At 36.8% G+C, this 27,136-nt stretch overlaps 1 protein-coding gene across 3 annotated transcripts in view; it reads right to left on the bottom strand.

Moving 5' to 3' along the window:
- Window positions 1–27,136, bottom strand: part of PDSS2 (decaprenyl diphosphate synthase subunit 2) — a 271,390-nt gene that overhangs the window by 167,683 nt on the left and 76,571 nt on the right. For 2 of the 3 annotated variants that reach the window (XM_064360804.1, XM_012438431.3), the window contains exon 2: window positions 556–690. The exons of the other annotated variant lie outside the window; for it this stretch is intronic. In XM_064360804.1, the coding sequence (XP_064216874.1) occupies window positions 556–690 (135 nt within the window). The remainder of the gene's footprint in view (window positions 1–555; window positions 691–27,136) is intronic. 3 annotated transcript variants of the gene reach the window in all.

Below are 27,136 nucleotides of genomic sequence, written 5' to 3'. Positions count from 1 at the left end.
TTAGCGTCCTGAGTAACAGGGACTACAGGCACACACAACAACAATCAGCTAATTTTTAAATTTTTTTGTAGAGATGGGGGGCGGGTCTCACCATGTTGTACAGGCTGGTCTCAAACTCCTTGCCTTAAGTAATCCACCAGACTTGGCCCCACAAAGTGCTAAAATTACAGGTGTGAGCCACTGTGCCCAGCCAACAAGGTATCATTTTGAATAGATTGAAAAATCACAAATCCTGAACTAAGTGACACAGAGGTCTCTACAGAGACACAGCGATACATAATAAGGGGAGGGAAAACTGATGATTAGAAAAATTTAAATGCCCAAGGTAGAAATGAAAGTATTTCACACAAATGTATGAAGAAATTTACCAGAGTTATGTGTAGAGTTGGTCAAGACTATCACTTATTATGAACAAAAATCCATTTTTAACCTTATATATTAATCTTGGAATCAGAGAATGACAAAGAATTAAATAGTGATTTCCACTGACCTTTGTCCAGTAACAGAAAACACAATGTAGAGAGGAATATCAAAAGACTAATAAATTCTTCTTACCATGAGTAGATCCCACTGACCATGTCATAGTTCTGACATGAAGCATTGCCGCTGCTGGGCCCAGCTGCTTTAGAGATAAGGAGCACCACCAAGCCCCTCAGCTGTAGGCTATTCTGGCTGTCATACACAAGCCCCCTGCCAACATGTAAAGAAGGAAGAGGATTAATATACCCTCACAGGATCATCGTAACTTAGAAAACTGCTACAAAGATGCCCACACTTCTAAAACTGGACAATGAGACTTACTGAAAAGAAATAGGGCCAGGGGTAAAATTAATGTGAGGATGCCATGAGTTCAGGAAACAATTAGATAAATCTATGGCTGGGTTGTTGTTTTTGAGACAGGGTTTTGCTCTGTCACCCAGGCTGAGTGCAGTGGCACAATCTCATCTCATTGCAGCCTTGACCTCCTGGGCCTAAGCGTTCCTTTCACCTCAGTCTCTCTAGCAACTGGAACTATAGGCATGCACCACCACACTCAGCTAATTAAAAAAAAAATTGTAGAGACAGAGTCTTGCTATGTTGCCCAGGCTGGTCTTGAACTCCTAGACACAAGCAATCTTTCTGCCTTAGCCTCCCAAAGTGCTGGGATTATAGGCATGAGCCACCATGCCCAGCCCATGGCTAGTTTTAAAAGTAACAATTTCGCTGGATGCAGTGGCTCACACCTATAATTCCAGGGCTTTGGGAGGCCAAGGTGGTCAGATGAGCCTAGGAGCTCGAGACCAGCCCGGATAAGATGGTGAAACCCCATTTATACAAAAAAATAGAAAAATAAGCCAGGCATGGTGGCACGTGCCTATAGTCTTGGCTACTCAGGAAGCTGATGTGGAAGAATAGTTTGAGCCCAGAGTTGTGGGGGGATGCTAAGGCTGCTTTGCCCCTAAAGCCTCCAAACAGAAATTTTTAAAAGAGCCCCTTTTTGCCCTGCATTAGTTTCAAAATAAGACAAATCATTAGGTTCTCTGCAAAGTAACAGCTACAGCTTTCTCTGCTTATATTTTGTCCTTAACCAAGTAGGCAATCTTCAGCAAGTTAGAATGGTTTTAACTGATTTTAAAAAAGAAATTCTAATTTCCTAGGAAAAGGAAGTTAAAGTAATACAGTTACATCACAACAGAAACAAATAATCATTAGAAATGTCCCAAACTCTTTATTATCATATAACAATCTGTTTAAATCCTATGAACCTGAATTTCAAGGAGGTTGGGAGGCATCCTATTAGGGAACACGAAAATATAAAATAAGAGCTTTTTAAAAATTTTTTTGGCTTTGAATTACAACTAGATTCTTATTTACGCATTACCTATAGTGAATCTTTATTCTTCCTTTCTTTTATAATAATATTAAAGAGAAGGTCTGAATTGGCTTTCAATTCTAGAAAAGAAAAAGAGGAAGAGGTGTTGGGCGGGAGGGGTGCGGGGTGGCGGGGGGGACTGGGCCTGGTCAGGGATGAAAGATATGATACACCAAGAACTCTAAGAGGCGTGTGTGTGTGTGTGTGTGTGTGTGTGTGTGTGTGTGGCTGGGGCCTGGTCAGAATGAAAATATGATAAACCAAGAACTCTAAGAGGCAAACCTTGAGACAAGACTGACCAAATCACACTGATAAAACAGCTCTGACAACAGTTTTAACAATATCTTCAAACTTCTCAGAGACAGGACTTTTCACATACGATACACACACCCCCCCCAATAATAACAATAGCAGCAGCAAACACTTATATTGTGCTTTGTATATTGCTTTCTATATATCGGAAACTGTTCTACACATTTTACTATATATTAACTAAATTAATTCACAACTCTAAGAGGAAGGGACCACAGTTATCCTGACTTTACAGATGGGGAATGAGGCACACAGAGAGATCAAATAACTTGTGTAAGGTACCATACCTGGTAGGTGGCAGAACCATGACAGAGCCAGGATTTGATCCCAGGCCAATAGGCTCTAGAGTCTACATATACTTTTGAACATTATGCTATGTAGTGATGCTCCATCTGTTTCCTTTGTACAAGACCATTTGTTACATCAAATTAGAACAGTTGGCTTTAGAACCAGACAAGCCTAGCTCTGAAAGAGTCTTCTCTTATACACTAGCTGTGTGTGTGACTCTAAGGCTAGGACCTCTTCTATAAAATGAGGGTAACAGTGTCTACTTTTCATAGTCATTGTATGGAAGAGACAACATGGGTCAAGTACATAACACTATGGAAGCACATGGTCAGTGATCAAGTAATCAGTAAATTACATTTTCTTTCCTTGTTACTTTTTTGTGATCTATTTTTTTCTCAACTCCTACATTTTCTTTCTTCTACTCTGTTTCTCCTTGTAACTCTGAAAAAGTCTTCCCAACTCTACTGGCATATATAATCTCCTGTGTTATTTACTTTTCTACCTCCCCAAATAACAAAAGTTAAAGAATTCTTCCCCCTCCCCACTCATTATTATCATTATCTCAGTGATAAAATTGAAACACCCCTTTCAGAATGCATTACTAAAAAGGTCAGGAAAAGAAGCTCTAATGAACTAGGTGACAAAAATTAAGAGAGCATTCAGAAAAGCATAACTTCTCGCCATTAATTTTCACATAAGTCAGTGGTTAACAATCTGGAGGATAGACTAACAGCTTGAATAAATTAAATAACTGTTGCCAAAACACCATTTCTTTAAATTCACTTCATTAGCACTCTTAAAAAAACAGTACTGATATAAGCAGATAATGCCTACAGCTCAAAAATTAGCTCACTACCAAAAGAATAAAAATTTTGCTCTTGAGGGAAAAAAAAACAAACCCATGAGATTTTAAACTTAGAGAAATAATATGTTTCATGTAGCCCAGGTCATATTTCATCTGAAACGCTCTAATTTTTTCTCAGTGTTTCTCTTAAGGGACCCTGACAAGCTGGAGCATAAACCAGAAAATGGTGAAATCACATACTGGCACATCTATGAATGCTAGCTTAGAAAATGGTAAAGTTGGTGTTCTCAAACTTATTCAGTCAAAAGTGTAGTGAATGCTTACTACATGTCAGGCTTGGTGCTAAGCAGACAGTGGAGAATATGATGAGGGGTACTGGTAAAATGTGGTCTCCCTTCTTGTAGATAGTAGTCTGGATTTAAAAATCACAATAAAGGCCAGGCGCAGTGGCTCACACCTATAATCCCAGCACTTTGGGAGGCTAAGGTGGGTGGATCACAAGGTCAGGAGTTCAAGACCAGCCTAGCCACATGGCAAAACTCCATCTCTACTAAAAATACAAAAATTAGCCGGGTGTGGTGGAAGGTTCCTGTAATCCTAGCTTCTTGGGAGGCTGAGGCAGGAGAATCACTTGAACCAGGGAGGCAGAGGTTGCAGTGAGCCGAGATTGTGCCATTGCAACTCCAGCCTGGGTGACAGAGCAACACTCTGTCTCAAAAAAAAAAAAAAAAAAAAAAAAATCACAATAAAATGAGGCATGAACTGTTTTAGGGGATGAATAAGGGCTGTGGGAGCACAGAGAAGAAGCAACGAACACAATTCAGGGATGTCAAAGAGACTTCCATGAGATCTAAAGGATGAGGAGGAAGTAGCCTAGGAATCTGGGGCAGTGGCGAAAAAGTGTTGTGAAGAGAGAAACAACATGTGTGGAAGTCGGAAGGAAAGAGAGCAGAACACAGCTTCTAGAACCAATATGGCAGGAACACAGTACGTAAAGGAAGGAAATAAAGCTGGAGGGGCACAGGAGAGTTGTCTGTTCCTTTAAAAGGATTCCCCATGGAGAGGAGCTAGATCTAGTAAGTATTTTTTTTTTTTCTTTTAGAGACAGGTTCTTGCTATGTTGACCAGGCTACTTTTGAACTTTTGGCCTCAAGTGATCATCTGGCCTGGCCTCCCAAAGTGCTGGGATTACAGGGTACTGAGCCGGGCCGTAAGTATTAAGAGACTGATGCTAACGGACAGAAACTACAGCAGGCCAATTTTGGCTCAACATAAAGAAATAAAAAACAGAGCAACCTCTGATAATGCTGAGCTGCTTGCTACTACAGATGTTTAAGAAGCTGCATGTCATCCAAAGTAGCACATTAGAGGAAGCCTGGAATATGTGACATCTGAGGTTGTTTTCTTACTCTGTGATTCTATATGGTCTTACTTTACTACATTTAATTATCTAATACTCCACGATATGTGCAAAAATTGAAATAGCCTTGTCTTGTCATTAAAGTGTCATAAATGAAAGCAATATTTAGTATTTTATAATCTTTATCATTAGAGTTCTACAGAATTGGATTTTTTAAGCTAGTAAACAAAAACATCATTTGTTCATTCAATTAATAAGACTGGATACCTTCTATACATCAAGTATTGACCTAGGCATAGATGCAATGGTGAGCAGAACCAGACATGGAGCTTGAAGAGCTTACGATCTAATGGAAGAGACTGGTAATAACAAAAGAATCATGAGGAACCGTAAATCTACACTGGTAATAGATGCTACAAGGGAAAAAGAGCAAGCGTGCCAGGAGAGCTTAGAATAGGGGACGTAACTTTGTCAGGAAAGTCAGTCTTCCTTGAGGAAGTAATGACTGAGTTCATATTCAAAGAAAGAAAAGAGGGCTGTGGGAAGAAAACAGGTAAGGGGAGTATATTCGCAGTACAAGGAGGGGTATATGCAAGGCTGGGAGCATTGTGTGAAATGAAACTGCTGGAAGACAGGAACTACACCACCCAGGATGAACAGGTCGTAAGAGGTTTGCTCTTTATCCAAAGAGCAATGCAAAGGCACTGCAGTGTTTTATTAAGCAGCCAGTGACATAATCAGATATTTTAGAAAACAAAACCAAATCCTTTATCATCAGTGTAGAAAATGACTTGGGTAGACAAGAGAGGAGGAAGCCAAGGGAGTATGAGGAATCCAATTAGGAGGCTTTCGTAATAGTCAATTTAAAAAAAGAGGGTAACTTGATGGACAAACTTGAGATGTACCAAACCTAAAATAGTATTTCAATTCAACTCAAATAGATGTCGAATACTACACAGTCCTGGAAAATTAGCTAATATAGGCATATCATTAATTTTAAATAATATTATTCTAAAAATGTAAGTTGAATTTTAGGCGGGGGAGATGTTGGTCTCCTTTAAAATTCTTCTCTAGACCTATGATAGATGAAGAGTAAACACTAATATTCTAAAAGCTAAGCAATTTCATGGAAATAAGGATTGAGTAGGTAAAACTTTGGATAAGTCAGCTGTCTTATCATATTGTACTTTAGATGGCTGACTCAGTTCTCATTACATCATATCCTTCCACAGCTACTTACAAATTTATCTTCCTTCACCCAATCCTGTAAGTATCTCAGATCTTCAAACCACCACTAGGGTACTTTTCTATTTATCCTCTTAAATTCCATCTCAACACATATAAAGGGTATACAAAGAAATAAGAGCTGTAAGAAAAGGGCATACTAGTAGATTCAAAATATGGTTAAATTGAATAATACAAGGAACAGATAACAAAGACAGAAAAGTTACAAGCAGCTATCAATGCACAGCTACTTGCTAGGGGTGTCCCTCACAGTAGAGGCAGAATTCAGATTGAGCCTGAAAGACAGTCAAATTTCCCTGAGTCGGGAACAGAAGCAGGAGAGGGGATAGGAATGGAATTGTGGGAATAGAAAGAAGGGTATTAGGAGAAAGAAACAGATAAGCAGTGACAAGAAGGTGGAAGAACACAGAACCGGCTCAGGAGCTATGGGGCTATCCATTTGGGCAATGTGTGAAGGTAAAACAAGTCCAGGAAAACAGACAATCTAAAGAGTGAAGGGCCTTGAAATTCAGGTCTAGAGTCTGGACTTAGTCTTGCGGGAAATCTGGAGGCATGAGTGGTTTGTCTGCAAGGGAGAAATGTAATTAGAGCTAAAGACTAAAACTGTTACTCTGGGCAGTCCTGTTACTCTGGCAGGCGTTGTGTTGCATACAGTGGAAAGGAGAAGGAAGATTACTTAGGAGGAGCCTCTTCCAGTAGTCCAGGTGAGAGATAATGAGGGTCTAAATTAGGGTAGTGGCAATAGGGATGGGGAAGAAAAGCTGAATGACAGCAGTAGCATGGAGGTGGAAAAGGCTAGTGTGGGCAACTGATGGGATGAGAGAGACACCGGGGAGAGATCAGAAAGCAAAGGAGAGGTAAGCGATGAATGTAAGATTCCAACCTGTTTGCTGGAGGTGATAATGCTGCCGTTAGTAGAGATTGGAAAGAGGGAGGAGAACTAATGAGGAATTAATGAGTTCAGTTTTGGACATGTTAACTTTGAATGCAAGAAGGACTTCCAGATGGAGATGCCCAGCAGGCATCTGGAAATGCTGCACCTATAGAGTTAGGAAGCATCTTCAGAGAAGTGATGGCTGAAGCCGTAGGAACTGACAGATGAGCTTTTAGGGGAAAGAGAAAAGAAGGGAAGAGAAGGGAATCTTGGAGAATTCCTACATTTAAAGGAATGAGATAACCAACATGAAGAAATACATTATATCTACAAACAAATAAAAGGCCTCCACAGACGTGAATAACGAAGTACGCATACAGATGCACGATGGAGGCAGAGAACTACAACAGCACAATGTACAGAAACCAGGGCTAGTAGTTGTAAGCTTCTTCCATGGGCTTTTATGGACTGACTATAAACCTCTAGTTTGGCACTTAACACACTGAGTAATAAAAATGGTAACAATATAGACAAGAACTATAACATACTATAATGCCAGGCATCTGCTGTTTTACATGCATATGCTCTAATTCTCACAAAAACCATGCAATTAGTAACGGAGGTGCCAAGATTTAAACATAATTTGGCTCACTTATGGTTTGAGGCCTTAATTATTTGCTCACAGGACTCCTGGGTAAGGTTGTGAGACCCCTGAAGGCATGCAGGCCTCTTTGGATGCCCTGCACCCAGCAGAGCAAGTGACACAGAATAGTTATAAAATAAAATAAAATAAATAAAATAGATAAGAGAATGAACACCTTCAAGGAGCAGGGCAGCCAACTCTCCATCTTACATCTCTCCCCAAAACAGACCTACTTTTATTCTCAACTTTCCTCATTTCTCCTTCTGTTATCCATTGCCACATCCAACCATTCAGCTCTGACTGGTTCCTCTTCCTCTTGAGTTCCTTTTCCTAAATCATAGTAAGTTCTTTAAAAGTGACAGGCGCACACAAGAAAAGCCCCAACACATCCTAAAAAACATGCTGAGATTTGTTAAAGCTGTATTTAAAAATTACTGTATATAAAAAGTATGCCATATCAAAGGGGTCTATTTAAGTTTTAGAGAATACTCAACATATTAAATATATATTTAACATAAATATGTATTTTGTTTCTTCATTTAGGAGAACTGACTAAATTGACTGCTGCATCAGTGCTTGTGAAAGAAAACTGCCCTCACTCTGAATGGAAGATAAGGGCACTTCCAGACAGAGTTGAGGTGGAAAGACAGAATTTGGGCATAAAAGAAAAATTTTGATATTTATGAGTAAGTGTTCAAATTCTAATTTCTATCAGCAATCCAAATTATAATATTTTGATATATTTATCATTAAATATTAAGGAAACAACTTCACCACCCCCAAGGGACGATCATCCTTGAGTAAGGTCAAAATACCCCAAAGTAAAACTGAGTGGGAAAAAATCACCTTGAGGGCAAGGAATTCCTTTCAATGTTAAAATCTAGAGATAGAGAGTGTGCTGTACAATTTTATTATTTTTTAAAATTTCTTTTTTTTTTTCTGAGATGGAGTCTCTCTCTATCGCCCAGGCTGGAGTACAGTGGTGTGATCTCTGCTCACTGCAACCTCCACCTCCTAGGTTCAAGCAATTCTTCTGCCTCAACCTCTCAAGTAGCTGGGGTTACAGGTGTGTGCCACCACGCCCAGCTAATTTTTTTGTATTTTTGGTAGAGACGGGATTTCACCATGTTGGCCAGCCTGGTCTTGAACTCCTGACCTCAGGCAATCCACCCGCCTCAGCCCCCCAAAGTGCTGGGATTACAGGCGTGAGCCACCACACCCGCCTAATTTATTTTCTTTTTTAATGGAGACGGGAATGTCACCCAGCCTGGTCTCAAATGCCTGGGCTCAAGTGATCCTCCTGCTTTGGCCTTCCAAAGTGCTGGGATTACAGGTGTGAGCCACTGTACCCGCCTTACTATTTTATTACCCCACTTTCCATAAATCCAGTTCCAATAAGTCTAACCAGAAAATGTAAGCACAAAAGATGGATGTCAAATTCTAACATATAAGAAATGGGTTGATTGATAATATTCCTATTAATGCTATTGACTGTAACTCCTAAAATTTTTAAATTTAGATACAGAAAACTGAAACAAAAGAATTAACTATAATGTGCACAGTTTCTGCCAAAGAACTACAGGAATACTCTAATCTTTTCTATTCCTTTTTAAAATGATGACTGCAACCTGCTAAATTGATTTGTGACCCACTAATAAGGTGCAACTGTGGTTTTTTTTAAATAGTGTTTTGTGTTTTAACAATAATAGTGTTTTAACAGTGTTTGTTAAAACTGAATAGTGTTCAGTTTTAAAAGAACTGAAAACGTAATGTAAAATTAAACAGAAACAAAATCATTACTTTTTAAAAGCAGAAAATCTGTCCATAAAGTAGCACAAATTTAGTGTTGCAACAAAACATTAACATTCATTAAATGACATGGGAAAATATTTAAAATGTTAAATAAAAGAATACAAAACTGTATACATCAGATGATCTCAATTATGTTTCAAAACATGCACATACATATGTATATATCTCTCTCTCCTCAACAGGGTCAAAAAACAAAAACTAGAAATAAGTATGGCAAAAGGTTAACATTTTAAACCTGGTGTCATTGTATGGGTGTTCAATACACAAAATATTCTTGTATTTTTCTGTGTGCTTGAAATAGTGTTTTAAAATGGAAAGAAAAACAGGATAAGAAGAAAATACTACCAAATATTAACAAGTGTTAACTAATGAATTTCTTGATTAAGGGTGATCTGTTTCTTAAGTTGCACACAAGAGCACAGATCTCTTTTTAAGTCTGGAGAAAAAAAACGCTATATTTTAAAAACAACAGAATTCTAAGAAGACAAATGACTTACTATATTGCAGTTGTGTTTCTAATTTGAAGAAAAAACATTAAGCAACATTTAATGAACCCTAGAGCCCTATGTTATAGGGACCCTTTTGGGTCCTAATACTTCACTTTTAATTTCTCTAAGATTTAGACACAGGGCCGAAGTTTTAATGGTATCAATGAAATGATGTTAAAAAACATAAATATAATTAGCAATTCAATGACAGCAATATTACTCAGTTATAAAATAAAAAAATTAACATTCATGCAAATTGTTTTTTTAAAGCACTGTAATTTTAGAGAGACTAAAAATAGTCTGCATGCCACAGATTTTTATATAAAATTAGCAAAAGAACTGGAGGTTAATTTCCATTGACAAAATGACCCAAAATATATTATTACTGCCGTTTCTATTCTAAGACTAAACTGTCCTAGACTTGAAACAACTTTAGGGCCTGAGGTGACCAGCCTTTAGAATCCAGGAGCTGTGGCAGCCATTGACATGGCTCGAGGGCCACACACGCATCCCACCTGCATTAAATCCTCGAGGGACAGCAGGGCGAAGGAACTGTCTCACCAAAGCCCTCCAGAAGCTGCAATTAGGTTTGATGGGCATGTGGCAGAAGACAGGTGCCTGGAAGAAAAGGAAGGAAGAGAGAAGATAAAGTAGAATGGGGGTAGGGTACGGGGTTGTTAAGCAGGGAGGAAATCAAGCCAGCTTTCCAGAAATGGTTACTGACCACCAGTTATATACTGAAATATAACTGAAATTAAAAAGATGCATAAAATGTCATGATCAATCATGTTTGCAGCAAGATGTGGCTAGTCACCCTGGAATTAAATATACCAATGGAAAAACAACAACAAAGATTTCCCCGCTGAAATTATTAACTAAAGATTTAAAAATACTAATGGAATAAAATAGGCCCATTTAAAAAGTAATATCTGGTCACACTGAAAACTCTCAAAATGATCTCATACAATAATTTTTACATCTAGGCCCCTTTGGTTCACATTTAAAAAATCAATTTAGTGTTGAAGCAAGGGGGTAGAAAAATTGAGTGTAGCAATACAGGCATCATTACACTACACAGCACACAAAATTCACACCACCACTCAAGCAGTGACGCTGGCTAAGAGCTAATGTGCTGTGAATTACACCTCCCACTACCACAGTCCATCTATGCAGAGAATAAATCAACAGAACGTGAATGAGTATTCCTTTAGTACTCAGTCCTTTCCTCAACTTGTTCCAATATCAATAGAATCTGCCATTCAAATGCAAGAGAATTGCTCACTTTAATAGTCTATAATTTTTTATGGTTTTACTCATCTATAGTATGTAGGCATGTTTTTATCAAAAAGAATGTTTCAATGTAAGTAGTGATTATTTAGTGTATGGAGGATCAGTCCTATTAGCTAATAATGGAGTCAAATCAATTGTGTGAAAGTTAGAATATTTGTAGTTGAACAAGTTGAAAGAGATAAAAATGTAGATGATCATTCAACTGACAATTATTTAACACATTATGAAGAGGCTAAAGCCAAATGTAAAAAATACAACAGCAGATGGACGAAGCCAGTAAAAATCAGGAAGTTGGGGGAAAATGATGAAATACTTTAGAGAGTAACAGATAATACCTCAAAGGCAAATTAGGGGTGAGGAGGAGAGTAAAGTGAAATACATCACTGATTTTTAGCAGGAAAAATATGTTTAAAAGTGAATGGAAAAACATTCCAAATGTAATGTAAAACCGTATTAATGCAACATGATGGTTCAGAAGGTCAAAATTTTTAGGAAAATCTTGTTTATTTTTCCATAATCAACACTGAATTCAAGGTAGAGGAGACCAAGACATGAGCAAATCAGAAGTGACAGGGATGGCGTAACACACATTTCATATGTTCGTCTTCCACAGAAAAATTTCCACCAGAGAAAAGATTCCATACTGGCTGGCTAAGTTCAAACCTATTAGCTCTCATAATCACAAATATGCCACCCAATTAACATTAAGACCTTACAGATATTTACAATGGCCACCAACAGAGCTAGTAAAGAAGATTACTACAAAAGTCTCAGCTCTCAAATTATGTATGTTCATAGAGAAATATAATTTGATTTTTAAAAATTACATTTACATGGCACTTAATAAATAGAATGGCACCTAGTGAATGAAGAGATATGTACTTGGAATAAATTACATACAGGTTATTCTAGCCGATTAAGTTTCAGAGAACAATAACATTTGCTCTATCCTAGCAGGAAGAAATCTCTCATTTACCAAATTGCCAGGAAGCTGCAGGGGCAAACTGTCTCATTTACCATGGTATCCTCAAGCTTTCTCATGTGCCATCTCATCTAACCTGACAACCGTCTCGTGAGGTGGGGCTTGGCCTCATTTTGTTGATCAGGATACTGAGGCTTATAAGAATAATTTCTTTTTTTCCATATCTATTATCATTTGATATACTACATATTTAGAGTATATCATTTATTTTGGTTATTCCTCCTTGACTAAAATATAATAATCATGTTATAGCATATTTACTTGTCTACAGTTGTATGTCTGGTGCTAGGAATAGTGGCTGGCACACAGGACATTTAATAAATACTTATTTAATAATTAATAACACGACCTGCCTAAAATTATTTAACGTATATCCAATAAGTGAGAGACCTGGGGTCCAATTCAGGTGTCTATCTTTAAAGCCCATGTTTCCCCAAATTGGAAAGATAATGATCACAGCAGCATTAAAATATGAAAAGTAAAAAAGAACAGTAAATTAGAATTAGAGTTTTAAAAATGCCTTATAGGTAAAAAGTGTGAAACATTTAAAAAAAATTTTTTCTCCTGAACATTTCCTTGAATTTTCTCTTGCTTATAGGTCTGGTGTATTGATAGAGATGGACCAGCAGAGGGGTGCAGGCTCCTCCTTACAGGCATGTTTAACAAGGCTCCCAGGCAGCACAGAACAGAGGGTTGGCGGCTCATGAACACAGGACCACGGGAAGCCCTGAGTAGCTCCCATTCCCACAGAGGCTGGGAAAAGTCTGTGGCACAGTGAAAATGCTGTCCACATTAAAACAAAAACAAAACTTCACAGACTGCAGGAGTAGCCAGCGTCTACCCTACAGCCAAGGAGTTTTACATGGAAATAAGGCCCAGCTTGTGGCTTATGGCCCTGTGCTGTTCTGGTGGTCTATGACAGCTGATCCTCTAAAATAGTGAACTTTCCTACAATTCCCTAAAACTATATCTTTTTTTTTTTGGTTTGACACAGAGTCTCGCTCTGTTGCCCAGGCTGGAGTACAGTGGTGTAGTCTCGGCTCACTGCAACCTCTGCCTCCTGGGTTCAAGTGATTCTCCAACCTCAGCCTCCCAACTAGCCGGGATTGCAGGCACCTGCCACCATGCCTGGCTAATTTTTTGTATTTTTAGTAAAGGCAGGGTTTTACCATGTTGGCCAGGCTGGTCTTAAACTCTTGACCTTGTGATCCACCCACCTTGGCCTCCCAAAGTGCTGGGATTATAGGCGTGAACCACTGCGCCCGGCTTCCTAAAATTATATCTTTTAGGGAAGGAGGAGCTTACATTTTTCTTCATTCTTTTCTGAACACTATGGGCCCTCTCCTTGATGTTGGGCAGAATGTGAATTTCTCCTGAGAAACAGGTGACTTAAGGGCTAATCAAAAGAAATAATTGATATATATTATATGTTTTTATTTACAGGAACATATTAAAATAAGACAAGAAATCTGTATTTGAAACCTAATAACCTACTATCTTGATAGCTATATGTTGTCCTAATTAATATTAAAACATTTTAAAAGGTAAAAAAGAGTAAAGGACAACACTATAGCTATAAAGTACTAGGAAACGTTGAAAATGCTGTGGTCATCACTGGACTTCATCTCATTAGGATCCTAACCTCCCCCACCCTGCCCCACAGTTTTCCTTCCTGAAAAGTTGCAGGGCATAAGCTGAAAATGATAGCCTTTATTTCACTAAAAAAGTAATAAGAGATAAGTCATTGATTCCCTCCCAGCCCCCAAATAAAACAATGGAATTTCTCATCATATATCTGCCTATCCTTTCAACTGACTTTTTTCTTTTTTTTTTTTTTTTTTTTTTTTTTTTTTTTTTTTTTTGAGACGGAGTTTCGCTCTTGATACCCAGGCTGGAGCGCAATGGCGCGATCTCGGCTCACCGCAATCTCCGCCTCCTGGGTTCAGGCAATTCTCCTGCCTCAGCCTCCTGAGTAGCTGGGATTACAGGCACGCGCCACCGTGCCCAGCTAATTTTTTTTGTATTAGTAGAGACGGGGTTTCACCATGTTGACCAAGATGGTCTCGATCTCTTGACCTCGTGATCCACCCGCCTCGGCCTCCCAAAGTGCTGGGATTACAGGCTTGAGCCACCGCGCCCGGCTCAACTGACTTTTTTCAAAGGTAAGGTGATGGGCAACAGGGGTGGCAAAGTAGAGAGTACGTTAATATTTTTATAGCATACACTGCAGGCTATGCACTTTCACATGCATACATCAACTCTGAAGTAGGTACTGTGGTCATCTCCATCTCACAGGTAAGGCTTAGAGACAGGTTAGCATCTTGGCCAACGTCAAAAGCAAGTGAGAGAATCAGAATTCAAAATCAGGACAATTTGACTTCCAAGCTACTACCTTAGTTACTAAGTTATTTATTGAAGTTCTTTGGTTCCCAGGGACGAATAATGTTGAGTCATGGTTATTACTCCAATGTGAAAGGGCGGATGGAACTTAGGAGTGAAATAAACAGGCTAGGTTTTGTTTATTATTGGTACAGGCTAAAAAGCCTTTAAATAATCAATATCAGGCTAAAATAAAACAGCTATGGTTAATAGTTTTAAAATTCTTAATAGTTTTAAACCCCAATAAAAAATTTAATATCTACATTTATTTCAATGTGTTGGTCTGTAGCACAAGGTTCACTTCATATTTCTAAACTGAAATGTTTCCATCAGTACAAAGGCCATTTTATAACAACAGACAAATAATAAATAGGTCAAGCTTCTAAATACTGCTAATGGATATACTAGGGATCCAATGCTGGCCACTTTATCCTAGAAAGGTAAAAGTATCAAACCCAAATGACATAATGGTGAATATCTATTGCAGGCAGTGCTCTTAACACTTCTTTTTTTTTTTTTTTTAACTTATTTGCTTAAACTTCACACAACCTTATACAGTACTACTGTTATTCTAATTTTACAGATGGGGAAACTGAGACACAAAGAAGTAATAAGTAGTAGAGCCATGATTTTAACCCAGGGATTAGGATTCTAGAACCTTCAGCTTTTCCCATCCTTCCTTTTTGTAAACAATCTCAAACTTACAGAAAAGTTACAAGTATAAAGAATTCTTCTTTTCCTGAAGCACTTAAGAGTCAGTTGCTATCTTGGCACCTCACAACCATGAAATACTTTAGGGTATATAAAGTACAAATAAGAACATTCCCCTAGGCTGGGTATGGTGACTCATGCCAGTAAATCCCAGCACTCTGGGAGGCCTAGGTGGGTGAATCACTTGAGGTCAAGCGATCAGCCTAGCCAACATGGTGAAACCCTGTCTCTATTAAAAACACAAAAATTAGCTGGGTGTGGTGGCAGACACCTGTAATTCCAGCTACTCAGAAGACTGAGGCAGGAGAATTACTTGAACCTGGGAGATGGAGGTTGCAGTGAGCCAAGATGGTGCCATCGCACTCCAGCCTGGGTAATAGCAGTGAAACTTCATCTCAAATAAATAAATAAATAAAACCACACACACAAAACCGAAACAAACAAAAGAACATTCCCCTAATAACCACAATACAACCATCAAAATCACTAACAGGAATACATTACTACCATCTAATTCTCAGATCCCATTCAAGTTTCACCAATTATTCCAATAATGTCCTTTATAACAAAAGGATCCAGTTCAGAATTCTACATTGCATTTAGTTGCCATGTCTCTTCGGCTTCCTTTAATCTGGAACAGCTTCTTAGTTAGTCCCTGACTTTCATGGCCTTGACAATTTCAAAAATTACAGGCCAGGCCAGTTATTTTGTAGAAGTTCTCTCGGTGTTGATTTGTTTGATGTTTCTGTGATTAGATTTAGGTTATACATCTCAGGTAGGAGGATCATAGATGGAAATGATGTTGTATTCCTCCCACCTCAATTTCAGTTTGTTCCATCACAGCAGATTTCCACTTTGGCCATTTGACTAAGGTGATATCTACCAGGCTTCTTCACAGCAAAGTTACACTTTTCCCCTTTATAATTAGTAATGTTTTGTGAAGAGGTACTTCGAAACTGTATAAATATCCCATTCATCACATATCACAACAGGCTAAACATTGGTGGGTACTTATAATGAGTTGCCTCTCTTGATCCCATATGGCATCATTAGCTCAATAAAAACAAAATAAATCAAAAAATGAATTGGGAGGATAAAAAAAGTATTTCTGTAGAGACAATGTAAATTTTCTTAAATGAATAAATATAAAGAGAACTTACGAAGTTTAGCTGATAAGCAAATGATTCAACAGTGAAAGTTTCAGGCCAGGTGCAGTGGCTCATTCCCATAATCCCATCACTTGAGGAGGCTGAGGGAGAATGTCAGTATTTGGAGATCAGCCTGGGTAAAATAGTGAGATCCTATTTCTACAAAAATAAAAATAAACGTAAAAATTAGCTGGACATGGTGGCACATGCCTGCGATCTCAGCTACTAGGGAGGCTGAGGTGTGAGGGCTGCTTGAGCCCAGGAGTTCCAGGATGCAGTGAGCTATGATCACACCATTGTGCTGCAGCCTGGATGACAGAGTAGGACCCTGTCTCACAAAAATAAATAAACAGTGAAAGTTTCAGTATTTCAGTCATTATCTTTTCCCTAAAAAAAAAAAAAAAAAGTTCCACATTTAGTGAAATAATAAAGGCCCACAAATACAGATTTTTGCTTTAAATAGTGGCTTTTAAAAAGATGCTGCAAAATAAATAAGGTCTTAGATTAAGCAAAGGGGGAGAAACTAGGAATTATACACAAATTAAATAAAGTCAAAAATTATTTCTACCACATTAAGAGTAAAAAAAACAAAACTGATAAAAGTAATGGGACAAAAGTAATTACTCTCTTTACACTGCCAATATAGTTCTAAATGTTATGAAGTTCAGGACAATGCTGAAAGGATGAAACCTTTGTCTCTGAGCATATCTGTCCAAAATGTAGTCAATTTCAGATAAGAATAACAGATATTTTGTACCCAAAGGTAGACGATGACTTCTCTTGGTATAAAGTTCTAGGATGGTTATGTTAATAAGAATTGTATTGTCTGTATCACGTTGATATCAAAAGTTCCGCTCTTCCCCAAGTGTAGCCAGACCAATACTAAATTTAAGGATCAGCTGAATATTTAATATTTCAGGATTATTTTGGTTTTGTTATTTGTGTATGGGTAGAAACTAGCAAATTTTCAACAGATTAGTTAGGCCTATCAAGATGCTTGAATGTTTAGAACATGGTCCTCATATTCAAATACTCTGTACTTAAATCAATGCTTTGTGAATGGTTTTCACTTGTGTATTATTCAAGAGCTGAAAAGTTCTCGATAATATATAATATAAGCACAATCACCACTCTATACACTGGGTCCCACTCAATCTGGTTTCAAATACTGTAACACAAATACTGTGCAAGCTACTGCCTACATGAAAAATAGTTAAAATTTCAGTGTAATTATTTTGCACAATTATTAAAGCATATCTGAAAGGTCTAATATTCTCATACTTCCAAAAAAGCTATTATTCTCTATGGCTGCATTCTTCCAAAATGCTCTTTTAATTAATCATAGTGAAATCCAGTAATTTTCTACCAAATAGCATTAACACAGCTGCATATTAACATACGTTTCTGAAACAATCTACCAGATGACAGAAAAATATTCTCATATTTTTGTGAAATTTTAGGAAAATGAGTTAATAAGACTTTATAAAGAAACTTCATGAATCACAGAAACTTAATCAACTTTATCAATTCAGAGACCTGAATATTACAATATCACAATTTAAAATGTTACTAAGAAATTTATTTAGTATTGAAGTAAACCATCATAAGAAAATGTAGCAAAAATATCCCACGTTTTTCAAAAAGAACAGAGGATTAACCATAATTCTTAAGTTGGTATTGCTATTATGAATTTATCTTTAAATATTATTTAACTGTATAAGGATGGACCATGACTGACCATTTTCTAACGTTTCAATATCACAGAAAAAGATTCACACAAACTTAATCATGCTAAATATTCCTACACAAGTCAGCAATAGGAAAAACAAACAGAGTAACCTGAGTTTGGCATTTATGGATGAATACATACAAAGCATATGGACTTCCTCCCATTTTTTATATACTAAACTCAGTAGAAGATTCTAAAATTCCACTATTAAAAATTCTCTTTTCTGAACATGTAATTTTAGTACAACTTACATTAATGACCCCATTTGTTTCATGATGCTGCAAAACAGTTTTCAAAATCCTGGATCAAAGAGGACTTTCACAATACATAGGTTCAGCTTTTGATACACCAATAACTGAACAAAGCTGGAGAGGGTAGTTGGTATTAGAAAACATGGTGGTAGGGAGACAGCATGTGAATAGCAAGAGGTGATGTACCAAACTATTTCTACCAGAAAAAAAAATTAAACTGGGTGGTTCATATAGAGAAGTGGTTCTCAGGTGATTTTACTTTTCCCCTTTCCCACAAAGGGACTTTGGCAATGTCCAGAGATATTTTTGGTTATCACATACTCCAGAGGGGTACTAGTGCCATCTAGAAGGTAGAGGCCAGGGTTGCTTTTGAACATCTTATAACATACCTGATAGGCCTCCCCCTCCCCAACAAAGTGCCAAGGTTAAGAAACTCTGATTTAGAGACTCTATGTGTACTTTTAAGACTTACCCCACAGGATTATAACAAAGCCTAAATATAAACATTTAGTATATAAAATGCAAGTATGCTCCCTGTTGCATATTATGTGCTCAATGTGCACTAGTTATTACTATTATCAGAATTATTATTGTTATCTATATGGTCAATGCTTTTTGGCTTTAGTGAAAGCTAGAACAGATGCAATCCTATGTCATCTGCCTCAGTGTAAATACATCATGAATAACTTTTAAGGCATTGAAAAAAAAAATTTTTTAAAGACTATGGCAAAAAGCTTTTTGAATGTCTATACAGACACCAGGTTTATGTAAACACATATGGATGTACACAATCATTTTAGATTAGGAAAAATTTATTCGAGATTAGTAAGAATAACAATAAAGCATATATTTTACTTCTTTCTTCCCTAGGCAAGATTCCCAGGGACAACAACTGATTTCATTTAGTTATTACAACAAAGTATTTTTTAATAGCCACACTTTAAAAAGTCATAACCATTCTAATTAAAGCTTAAAGCCAAATACTCCCCTGCTGTAACTTTTCTCATATTAGCTAATACGACAGCAATAACTAAGCATGGTAAGCCACTGGAACTACATTACAGCTGCCTTTCCTCCCCAGATACTATGTTATTGTATGTTACCTCTTCAGCCTTCTTTTGCTTGTTACATCAATAAAAAGTTTCTCCTGAAGAAGCAAAGTCTTTACTTATAAAAAGATAGGTGGTACCCCTTAATAGGATAGCATTAACATTTTCTTCCCAGTTCTTGAAAGTGTCAAAGAGTCTCAAATTAAGAACTTCTCAATTAAATTCATGAAATCCTGAGGCAAAATATCAGCCTAGGTATAAATGAATTTTAACAGAGAAATGACTTTTAGAAAAATCACTGGAAAATTTAAAATGTATTTTTCTATTCTTTTTTTCAGGGAAAAGCTTATGACTTTAAAAGGTTGGAGAATTTAAGCAAACACTCGGTGGTTTTGGAAATGTAGTTTCCATGGCAACCAACATGGTCTTCTTTATATAGCATTATAAACAGATGGTAAAGAGTGGTCATGTTTGTTTCTCTGCCAGTATATCAATAAAACTACTATCATACTGTATTGAATACACTTGAACTATTTAATAAATTTAATATACTAACCACAAGACTGATAGAATGAACATTTTTTTCTTTTAAATAAACACATGAAGATCTTGAATGGTGAAGTCACTACACTCCATATACTCAATAGTCTACCTTGGCAAGACTTTGTACAAATGTTTTCTCAGCACTTGCCATGCAGGGCGTATAACTGCAAATATTAATCTGATGAGGAGAACGTAATAGATTGAAATAATAAAAGTGAAACCAGGTCTGTGATTATATTCCTTTGCCATCTTTTCTTAAAGAACAAATGAGAAATTAAGAAATAGGAAGAGTTTCTTTACAATAAATGATACGATGTAAAGCAAATGGCAAAATTATTGTTTAAAAATCAGATTCCATTCCATGTACATAGCAGCGACTTTCAGAAATACAGATGCTCTGAATTCCACTGTTTTAACTGTGGTAACTTGCTAGGTACTATTTGCTTAAAAACTAAAAGAAGCCAAGAAACTATAAATATGTGATTAGTCTGGCAGTGAAGGTCTGAACAGTCAATTCCTGCATGTATTATCAACAAATGTGAAGCAGTGGCCCTGTATCTGGAAGGAAGTCAGTCAGAAGGGGCCATACATGAGGCTGGGGCACCCCAGGGAAACTGGCAGTCTTCTTCATAGGCTCATCTTAGAGGCCTTGATCTATTTTCCAAGCATTACTTTTTTTAGGAATGTTTAACTTCAAAAAAGTTGGGTCAATATTTACTAATTTAAGTTATATAAATGGCCATTTTTATTATACTTGCAAAATAGTATTTGGTAAATGGTATTTGTCCTAAATTGTCTCTTTTATAAAGTCCTATTCATGCACCTATCACTAAATTTGCTAATTTTTGGTACTTATAAATTCTAAATTTGCTAATTTTTAGCACTTATAAATCCTATGCCCTTTTTTTTTTTGAGATGCAGTCTTGCTCATGTTGCCCAGGTTGGAGTGCAGTAGTGCAATCTCAGCTCACTGTAACCTCCGCCTCCCAGGTTCAAGTGATTTTCCTGCCTCATCCTCCCATGTAGCTGGGACTACAGGTGGGTGCGTCACCACGTCCAACTAGTTTTTGTATTTTTAGTAGAGATGAGGTTTCACCGTGTTGGCCAGGATGGTCTCAATCTCTTGACCTCATGATCCGCCCACCTCAGCCTCCCAAAGTGTTGGGATTACAGGCGTAAGCCACCATGTCCAGCCCTTTCTATGCTTCTTACACCAAAGTAAGTCAATTAGAAGTGAAATACTTAATTGTGCGTAACAGTCCATGATGAAAATACAGAAAATGGGAGTGCACATTTTTAAAAGGTGTGAATTTGGGTGATGTAAGGTATATATGGTTTAACTGAAAAACAAAAATTTTCAATTGAAACATTTTAAGACTTAAAAAGACTGTCGTAGATTTATATTTGACTCAAAAATGAGAAAATGTCTGCTAAATTATGTATCTTAGATAAACTACTGTCAATTCCATACCACCAAAAATTGCTACCATAATACAATTTTTGAAAATTATTTAAACCTGGAAAACCTAGGAAATAGTCTTTCTCAAATGAGGTGAGAGTCTCCAATCAAACTCACCACCCCAAAAAAGAATACCTGAGTGATTCTACAACCAGAGGCCCTTTTCAGAGGGTTTTCAGTTTGTCTTCTATAGTACTTGCAGTGTGGAAAACTATCTAGAAACTGATAGCTCGTAGTTTAGCTTAACTTTTCTTGGAGGTACCTAAGAGAGATTCTCAGTCCTGGCTGCAAAACAGAATCACCTGAAGAGCTTTAAATATTAACAACAGTCACATCCCAGCATACACCAATTTAGGCAGAATTTCTGGGAGTGGCACCACAATACCCTTCACGTGTGATTCTAATGTGCAGCCAGGATTTAAAAAAAAACATCAGAGAGACTGAATTGTTTCTCTTTATCCCTGATGAGGAAGCGATCTCAAGTCACCACTTTCATGTCTACAGGACACACAGTTCAGTGTTAGATTTCCTTTTCATTATAGAGAGGCACAAGTTGAAGAAAAAGGCACTATTATACTCAATTATTTGGTAAATTTTATTGGAAGGGACTTAAACAAAATACAAGACTGAGGGTATGAAAAAACTTTGCCCATGAACTATTCCAAATAACGTCTACCTGTTGGCCAGAATACCATTGGTAGGAAGAACTGTGAACAGTGAATTTACTTTCACTCCTTTTGGGATGCATCAGTTTTTGAGCTGGTTATGCTATATTCTCCACATTGAACAAAATAAGTGCTTTCTGGGTTTCCAGTGTACTTAGATATTCTGAAGAACAGACTGAAATAATCAGCAGTGTAATTCTCACTTATTATTCCATGAAAATCATACTCTCTTTTTCAAGAATGACCTTAAAACCTGTTGCCAACAGTAATGAAAATTCAGGTGTTTGGAGAAGGAGAAGCTCCAGAGGTAAAGAGAACACCTTCCACCTTTTTCTGTAGCACACATTCAAAAACTGTTTTTAAAAACCTGTTAACATACTGTCTCCTAAAAAGAATAAAAATGAATGTCACAGATCAGTGTTATTTCAAGCCACATATTCATAATAAAATTCTACCATGTAGACAAATAATATCTGGTAGATTGTGGTAATAGCTCTTTATCTATATGGTTTTCTCCTTTCAAATTATGTGCAAGAAGGTCAATGACTTAGTTGCTTGATATGAAACAGTAAAGAGAAATAAAATAATGACAAACTCTCTAAACTGTTTTATATCACTTAGTGATATTATTTTATATTATATATTATTTTATATCACTTAGTGATATTATATCACTAAGTGATATAAAACATTAAGAGGGTACAGTTAAATCTCAGAGAATAAACCATGACAATACTAGAGTCTTAGAATTGGTTTCTACAATTTTGGTTTGTTTTCTTACATTTCCACAGGCTACTACAATTTCCGCAAGTCATTTATTCTTTCCTTGAGAAATTTTATTTGGCTGTTTGTGTGTCTGGTGCTATTAACTCATCATAATTTTACATCAAATTCTCATAACATGATTGAGGTTTAATTCTAAAAAAAAATTCAGAACACACAAAACAGGAAAAAATATCACTAATGCATTTTGGAACAAACAGCCTATTAAAGAGAATAAGTGTGTCTGGCAGAATTCTAGAGATGACAGAAAACGAGGAAACAACATTTCTTAATGTTATTTAAATATCCACACAGGAGACAGGGAGATGTGCTAGGACACAGCATCAACAGGAACTCCAGTCTTCCTGCACATAAAATAGGGCTTCATTAACAATAAAGGAACAGGTGTCTTGGGACCCATTTATACAGGCTATTAACTATTATGAGCTGCTGGTATCCAAATTTATTTTAGTACTAGGCAACTTATTAAAAATAAATACAAATTTAAATTCCATCTATTAGCATGAGAAAGCAATACCTAGATTTCCAGAGTCTAATTTAATATAAAAGTATTTTCCTATGGTCCTGATCACAGGAGGCTGCTTAAGTTCATATACAGTATTTTCTAAATCTCAAAATAAAAGCCTTCATATTAAACTTTCTTTTAATGTAAGAAAAAAAATAATTGATGAATGACCCTTTGTTTTGACAAGGGTCATTTTGACTTGACAAGACCAAACAAACTTTATTTACTAAGAACTAAATTTTTATTCAAATGTAAACAAATAATGACACAAATATGCATCCTTTTTTTTTTAAGTAGGGGAGGAAATCAAACATACTAACCTCCAGCTCTAAATTTGCTGCATTCCACCACATTTTATACTACTTATTTTGAAAAACATGAGAGGCAATAGTTATTCTCTGGCAATTTTTTACTGTTTCATCTATCAACAATGATACATAATTTAAATTTTTGAACTATTTGAGGAATCTTTACATGTTATTAAAAGATATTTAGAATGCTAGAGTTGGAACTGCAGCAAAGATGATCTTGTCCAACACATTTTCTTTACAGAACAAGAAAATAAGGTACAGTGAGGCTAAGTAATTTAGCTAAAGTAAACAGCAATATTTTAACCACACAAATTATCAAAACACTATTACACTATAAAATCAGTATAGTACAGGTTGAGCATCCCTAATCTGAAAATTCAAAATCCAAAATGTTCCACAATCCCAAACTTTCTAAGTGCTAAAATAATGCCATAAGTGGAAAATTCCACACCTGACCTCATGTGACAGGGTACAGTCAAAATGCAATAAAAATTATTTAAAATATTGTATGAAATTACCTTCAGGCTATGTGTTTAAAGAAACAAATGAATTTCACGTTTAGACTTGGGTCCCACCCTCAAGATATCTAATTATGTATATGAAAATAATGCAAAATTTTAAAAAATCCAAAATCCAAAACACTTCCAGTGCCAAGTATTTTGGATAAGGGATACCCAACCTGTAGTACCTATCTTCCAAGCATGTTCTGAAAATTAAACAGGGTAACCTACTTTTGACGTTATTTCAAACTGCTATACTCATCTGTGTCTAGTTAAAAACAATTTTTGGTTTATTCACTTATATAATGTTCTTATAGTGATATTTTCTCCACTTATTCCAGATTTTTAGGTGATTATGCTTTTTGTGCCACATTCTATGGAGAATAAAGATGGCACAGCATGATCTATATCCATAAGGAGATAGTAAAAGCCACTGCAGAAATGAAATAATGAAAAATTTGAGAGACTGATGAGAAAGCCAAAGACAGAATCATATTTCTTAAAAATGTGGCAGTATTTTAAATGAAAAGAATAAGGCTAGGTTTTCTCAATCTTGGCATTAATGGCATTTTGAACTGGATCTTTGTTGGGAGGGGCTGCGCATTGCAGGCTATTTAGTAGCATCCCTAACCTTTACCCACTAGCTGCCAATAGCATCCCCAGTTGTAACAGCCAAAAATGTCTCTGGATATTGACAAATGTCCCCAGGAGGGCAAAACTGCCCCTAGTTGAAAAAAATCATAGGATAAGGCAGACTACTATCTGTTGATTTTCAAACTACGATACATGCCTAATATAATCTAGAGGCAAAGCAAATCAGGAGCTCTAGTATTCTCTTTATTTTATTTATTCTTTTATTTTTGAGACGGAGTTTGTTCTTGTTGCCCAGGCTGGAGTGCAGTGGCGCAATCTCAGCTCACTGCAACCTCCACCTCCTGGGTTCAAGTGATTCTCCTGACTCAGCCTCCTCAGTAGCTGGGATTACAGGCGCACGTCACCATGCTCAGCTAATTTTTTGTATTTTTAGTAGAGATGGGGTTTTATCATGTTGGCCAGGTTGGTCTTGAACTCCTGACCTCAGGTGATCCACCTGTCTCGGCCTCCCAAAGTGTTAGGATTACAGGCGTGAGCCACCATGCCCGGCCAGTATTCTCTTAAAGATTACTTCAAATCTAGCTGGGAGCAGTGGCTCATGTCTGTAATGCCAGCACTCTGGGAGGCTGAGGCGGGTGGATCATTTGAGGCCAGGAGTTTGAGACCTGCCTTGCCAACATGGTGAAACCCCAGGTTGCAGTGAGCTGAGATTGTGCCACTATACTCCAGCCTAGGTGACAGAGTAAAACAATGTCTGAGAGAGAGAGAGAAAGAGAGAGAGAGAGAGAGAGAGAGAGAGAGAACTTCAGATATGAGGCAAAGAATACCTGAGTAGAGAAATAAAATCACATATTCAATATCAAGGTATGGCTTTGGTTTTGATTTTGTGGTTTTCTGCCACTAACCCCTGAAAAGTCCAAAGAAATATGAAAAGTTCTGGAGTGGCGGGAGTCTTGGTTCCTGATAAGAGATGGGGATCTTTCATATTAAGTTTCTCAAATTAGAAATTGCTCTCCCTCTTGCCCAAGAAACCCTTAGTACGTCCTTTCTATTCTTTCAAAATGTAACGTAATTTTGCTGACACATAAATTGCAATCAAGTACAATTCCAGGCTGGTGTCCAGGAGCAAGCCATTCAGTCCATGTTACACCTATCCAGTGACCTAGGAGTATTAAAGCAATAGGGTTTTGTTTTGTTCTCAGTATATAAATTTTGTGGGCAAAAAATTGTCATAAAACCACTCTCAAATTTCACACTTTCCAAAGATCTCAAGAATTCTGAAGGTTTATTATATTGGAGATTGCTAAAATGTTAGATCAAGGATGAAATAATTGAAGTGGCAAGCAAATATTAGGTCTACATAATATATGAAGAGGAAGAACTGACCTCCTCTGTCTCATGCATCTTCCTCTGTATTCTCTCTTCTCGAGCCTTTACACCTGCTGAAGTATGAAACTAAACAACTGCTTGGTAATAGCAGTATCTCATTAAAAATGTGGGGCATAGAGTCTGTGGAAGTACTCTAGAAAAAGGCACTAAGAGAGAAAAGATGGAAAGGAATATTTGAGAATTAGTGACTAAACATGAGTTGGCTTGGGATCAAATTTAAAAAGAACTAGGCCCACTAGAGGCATAATCCATGAGACAGGACTGCCATTAGAACCTTCTCTGCTTCTAGGAGCCTACAGGCTCTGCATTAAAAACAAACAAAAAAACAGACTGGATAATTGACGGATTTTAGAATCATAATCATCAAGAGGACAGTGTTGCTCCTTTTGGTTTTGTCTTCACTTGAAAAGTTACCAAGTGGTCTCAATTTCTCATACTCAACAAACTTTTGTTTCTTCAACATTGTGAAAGAAGAGAGCGGTCTGTGTTTTCACAAAGGGATGCCTACAGGCTGAAAAGTTCTGTTATTACTGTTTTGTTTTGACTCTACGTATAGTGATATCTCCAACATTAGAAATTTGGACATAATTTGCTAAATCTGAATTTACATACTGGGCAGTATTTCCTTTAACAAAGTCTAATTGGAACAGCATTATATGGTACATGAAAATTTAACTGCACATGTTAGAGATACAGAGAAGTCTGATTTATATAGAAGACAGCTTATTTTTAGTTGGAAAAAACGGCAATGCCAAACTATTTTGCATTTAATGCTATAATTTACATATATTATAATATTCATGATATATGATAAATACCCAAATCCTATTTGGAAAACCTTCATTGTGAAAAAATTAGAATTTTAACACAATGGTGTCTCATATTTTAAAGATTGTTCTCATTTTTAAAAAGTAAACATCAATTCGATAAAGGATATTAAACCTATTACTAATAAATTCAGGTTCTTCTGATATTCCTTGAATAATTCTAAATATTGAAGGTAAACACCAGATGTATGCCAATAAATTTCTAAATTTATAAAATCGGCATCCTGCATTTTAAGTGCATATTGCAGACATTTCACACAGGTACAGGGTTAATTTAACAAAAGATTCTTTAGATATAACAGGCAACATAATGCTGCAAACCACAGAGGAAGAGAGCTCTGA

Source organism: Aotus nancymaae, unplaced genomic scaffold (genome assembly GCF_030222135.1).
Source record: "Aotus nancymaae isolate 86718 unplaced genomic scaffold, 86718_ANA_hifiasm-v0.15.2.pri h1tg000040l, whole genome shotgun sequence".
NCBI classification, from domain to species: Eukaryota; Metazoa; Chordata; class Mammalia; order Primates; family Aotidae; genus Aotus; species Aotus nancymaae.
The sequence above is the reverse complement of the archived record's forward strand: the minus strand, read 5'-3'. Positions and strand labels throughout refer to the sequence as shown.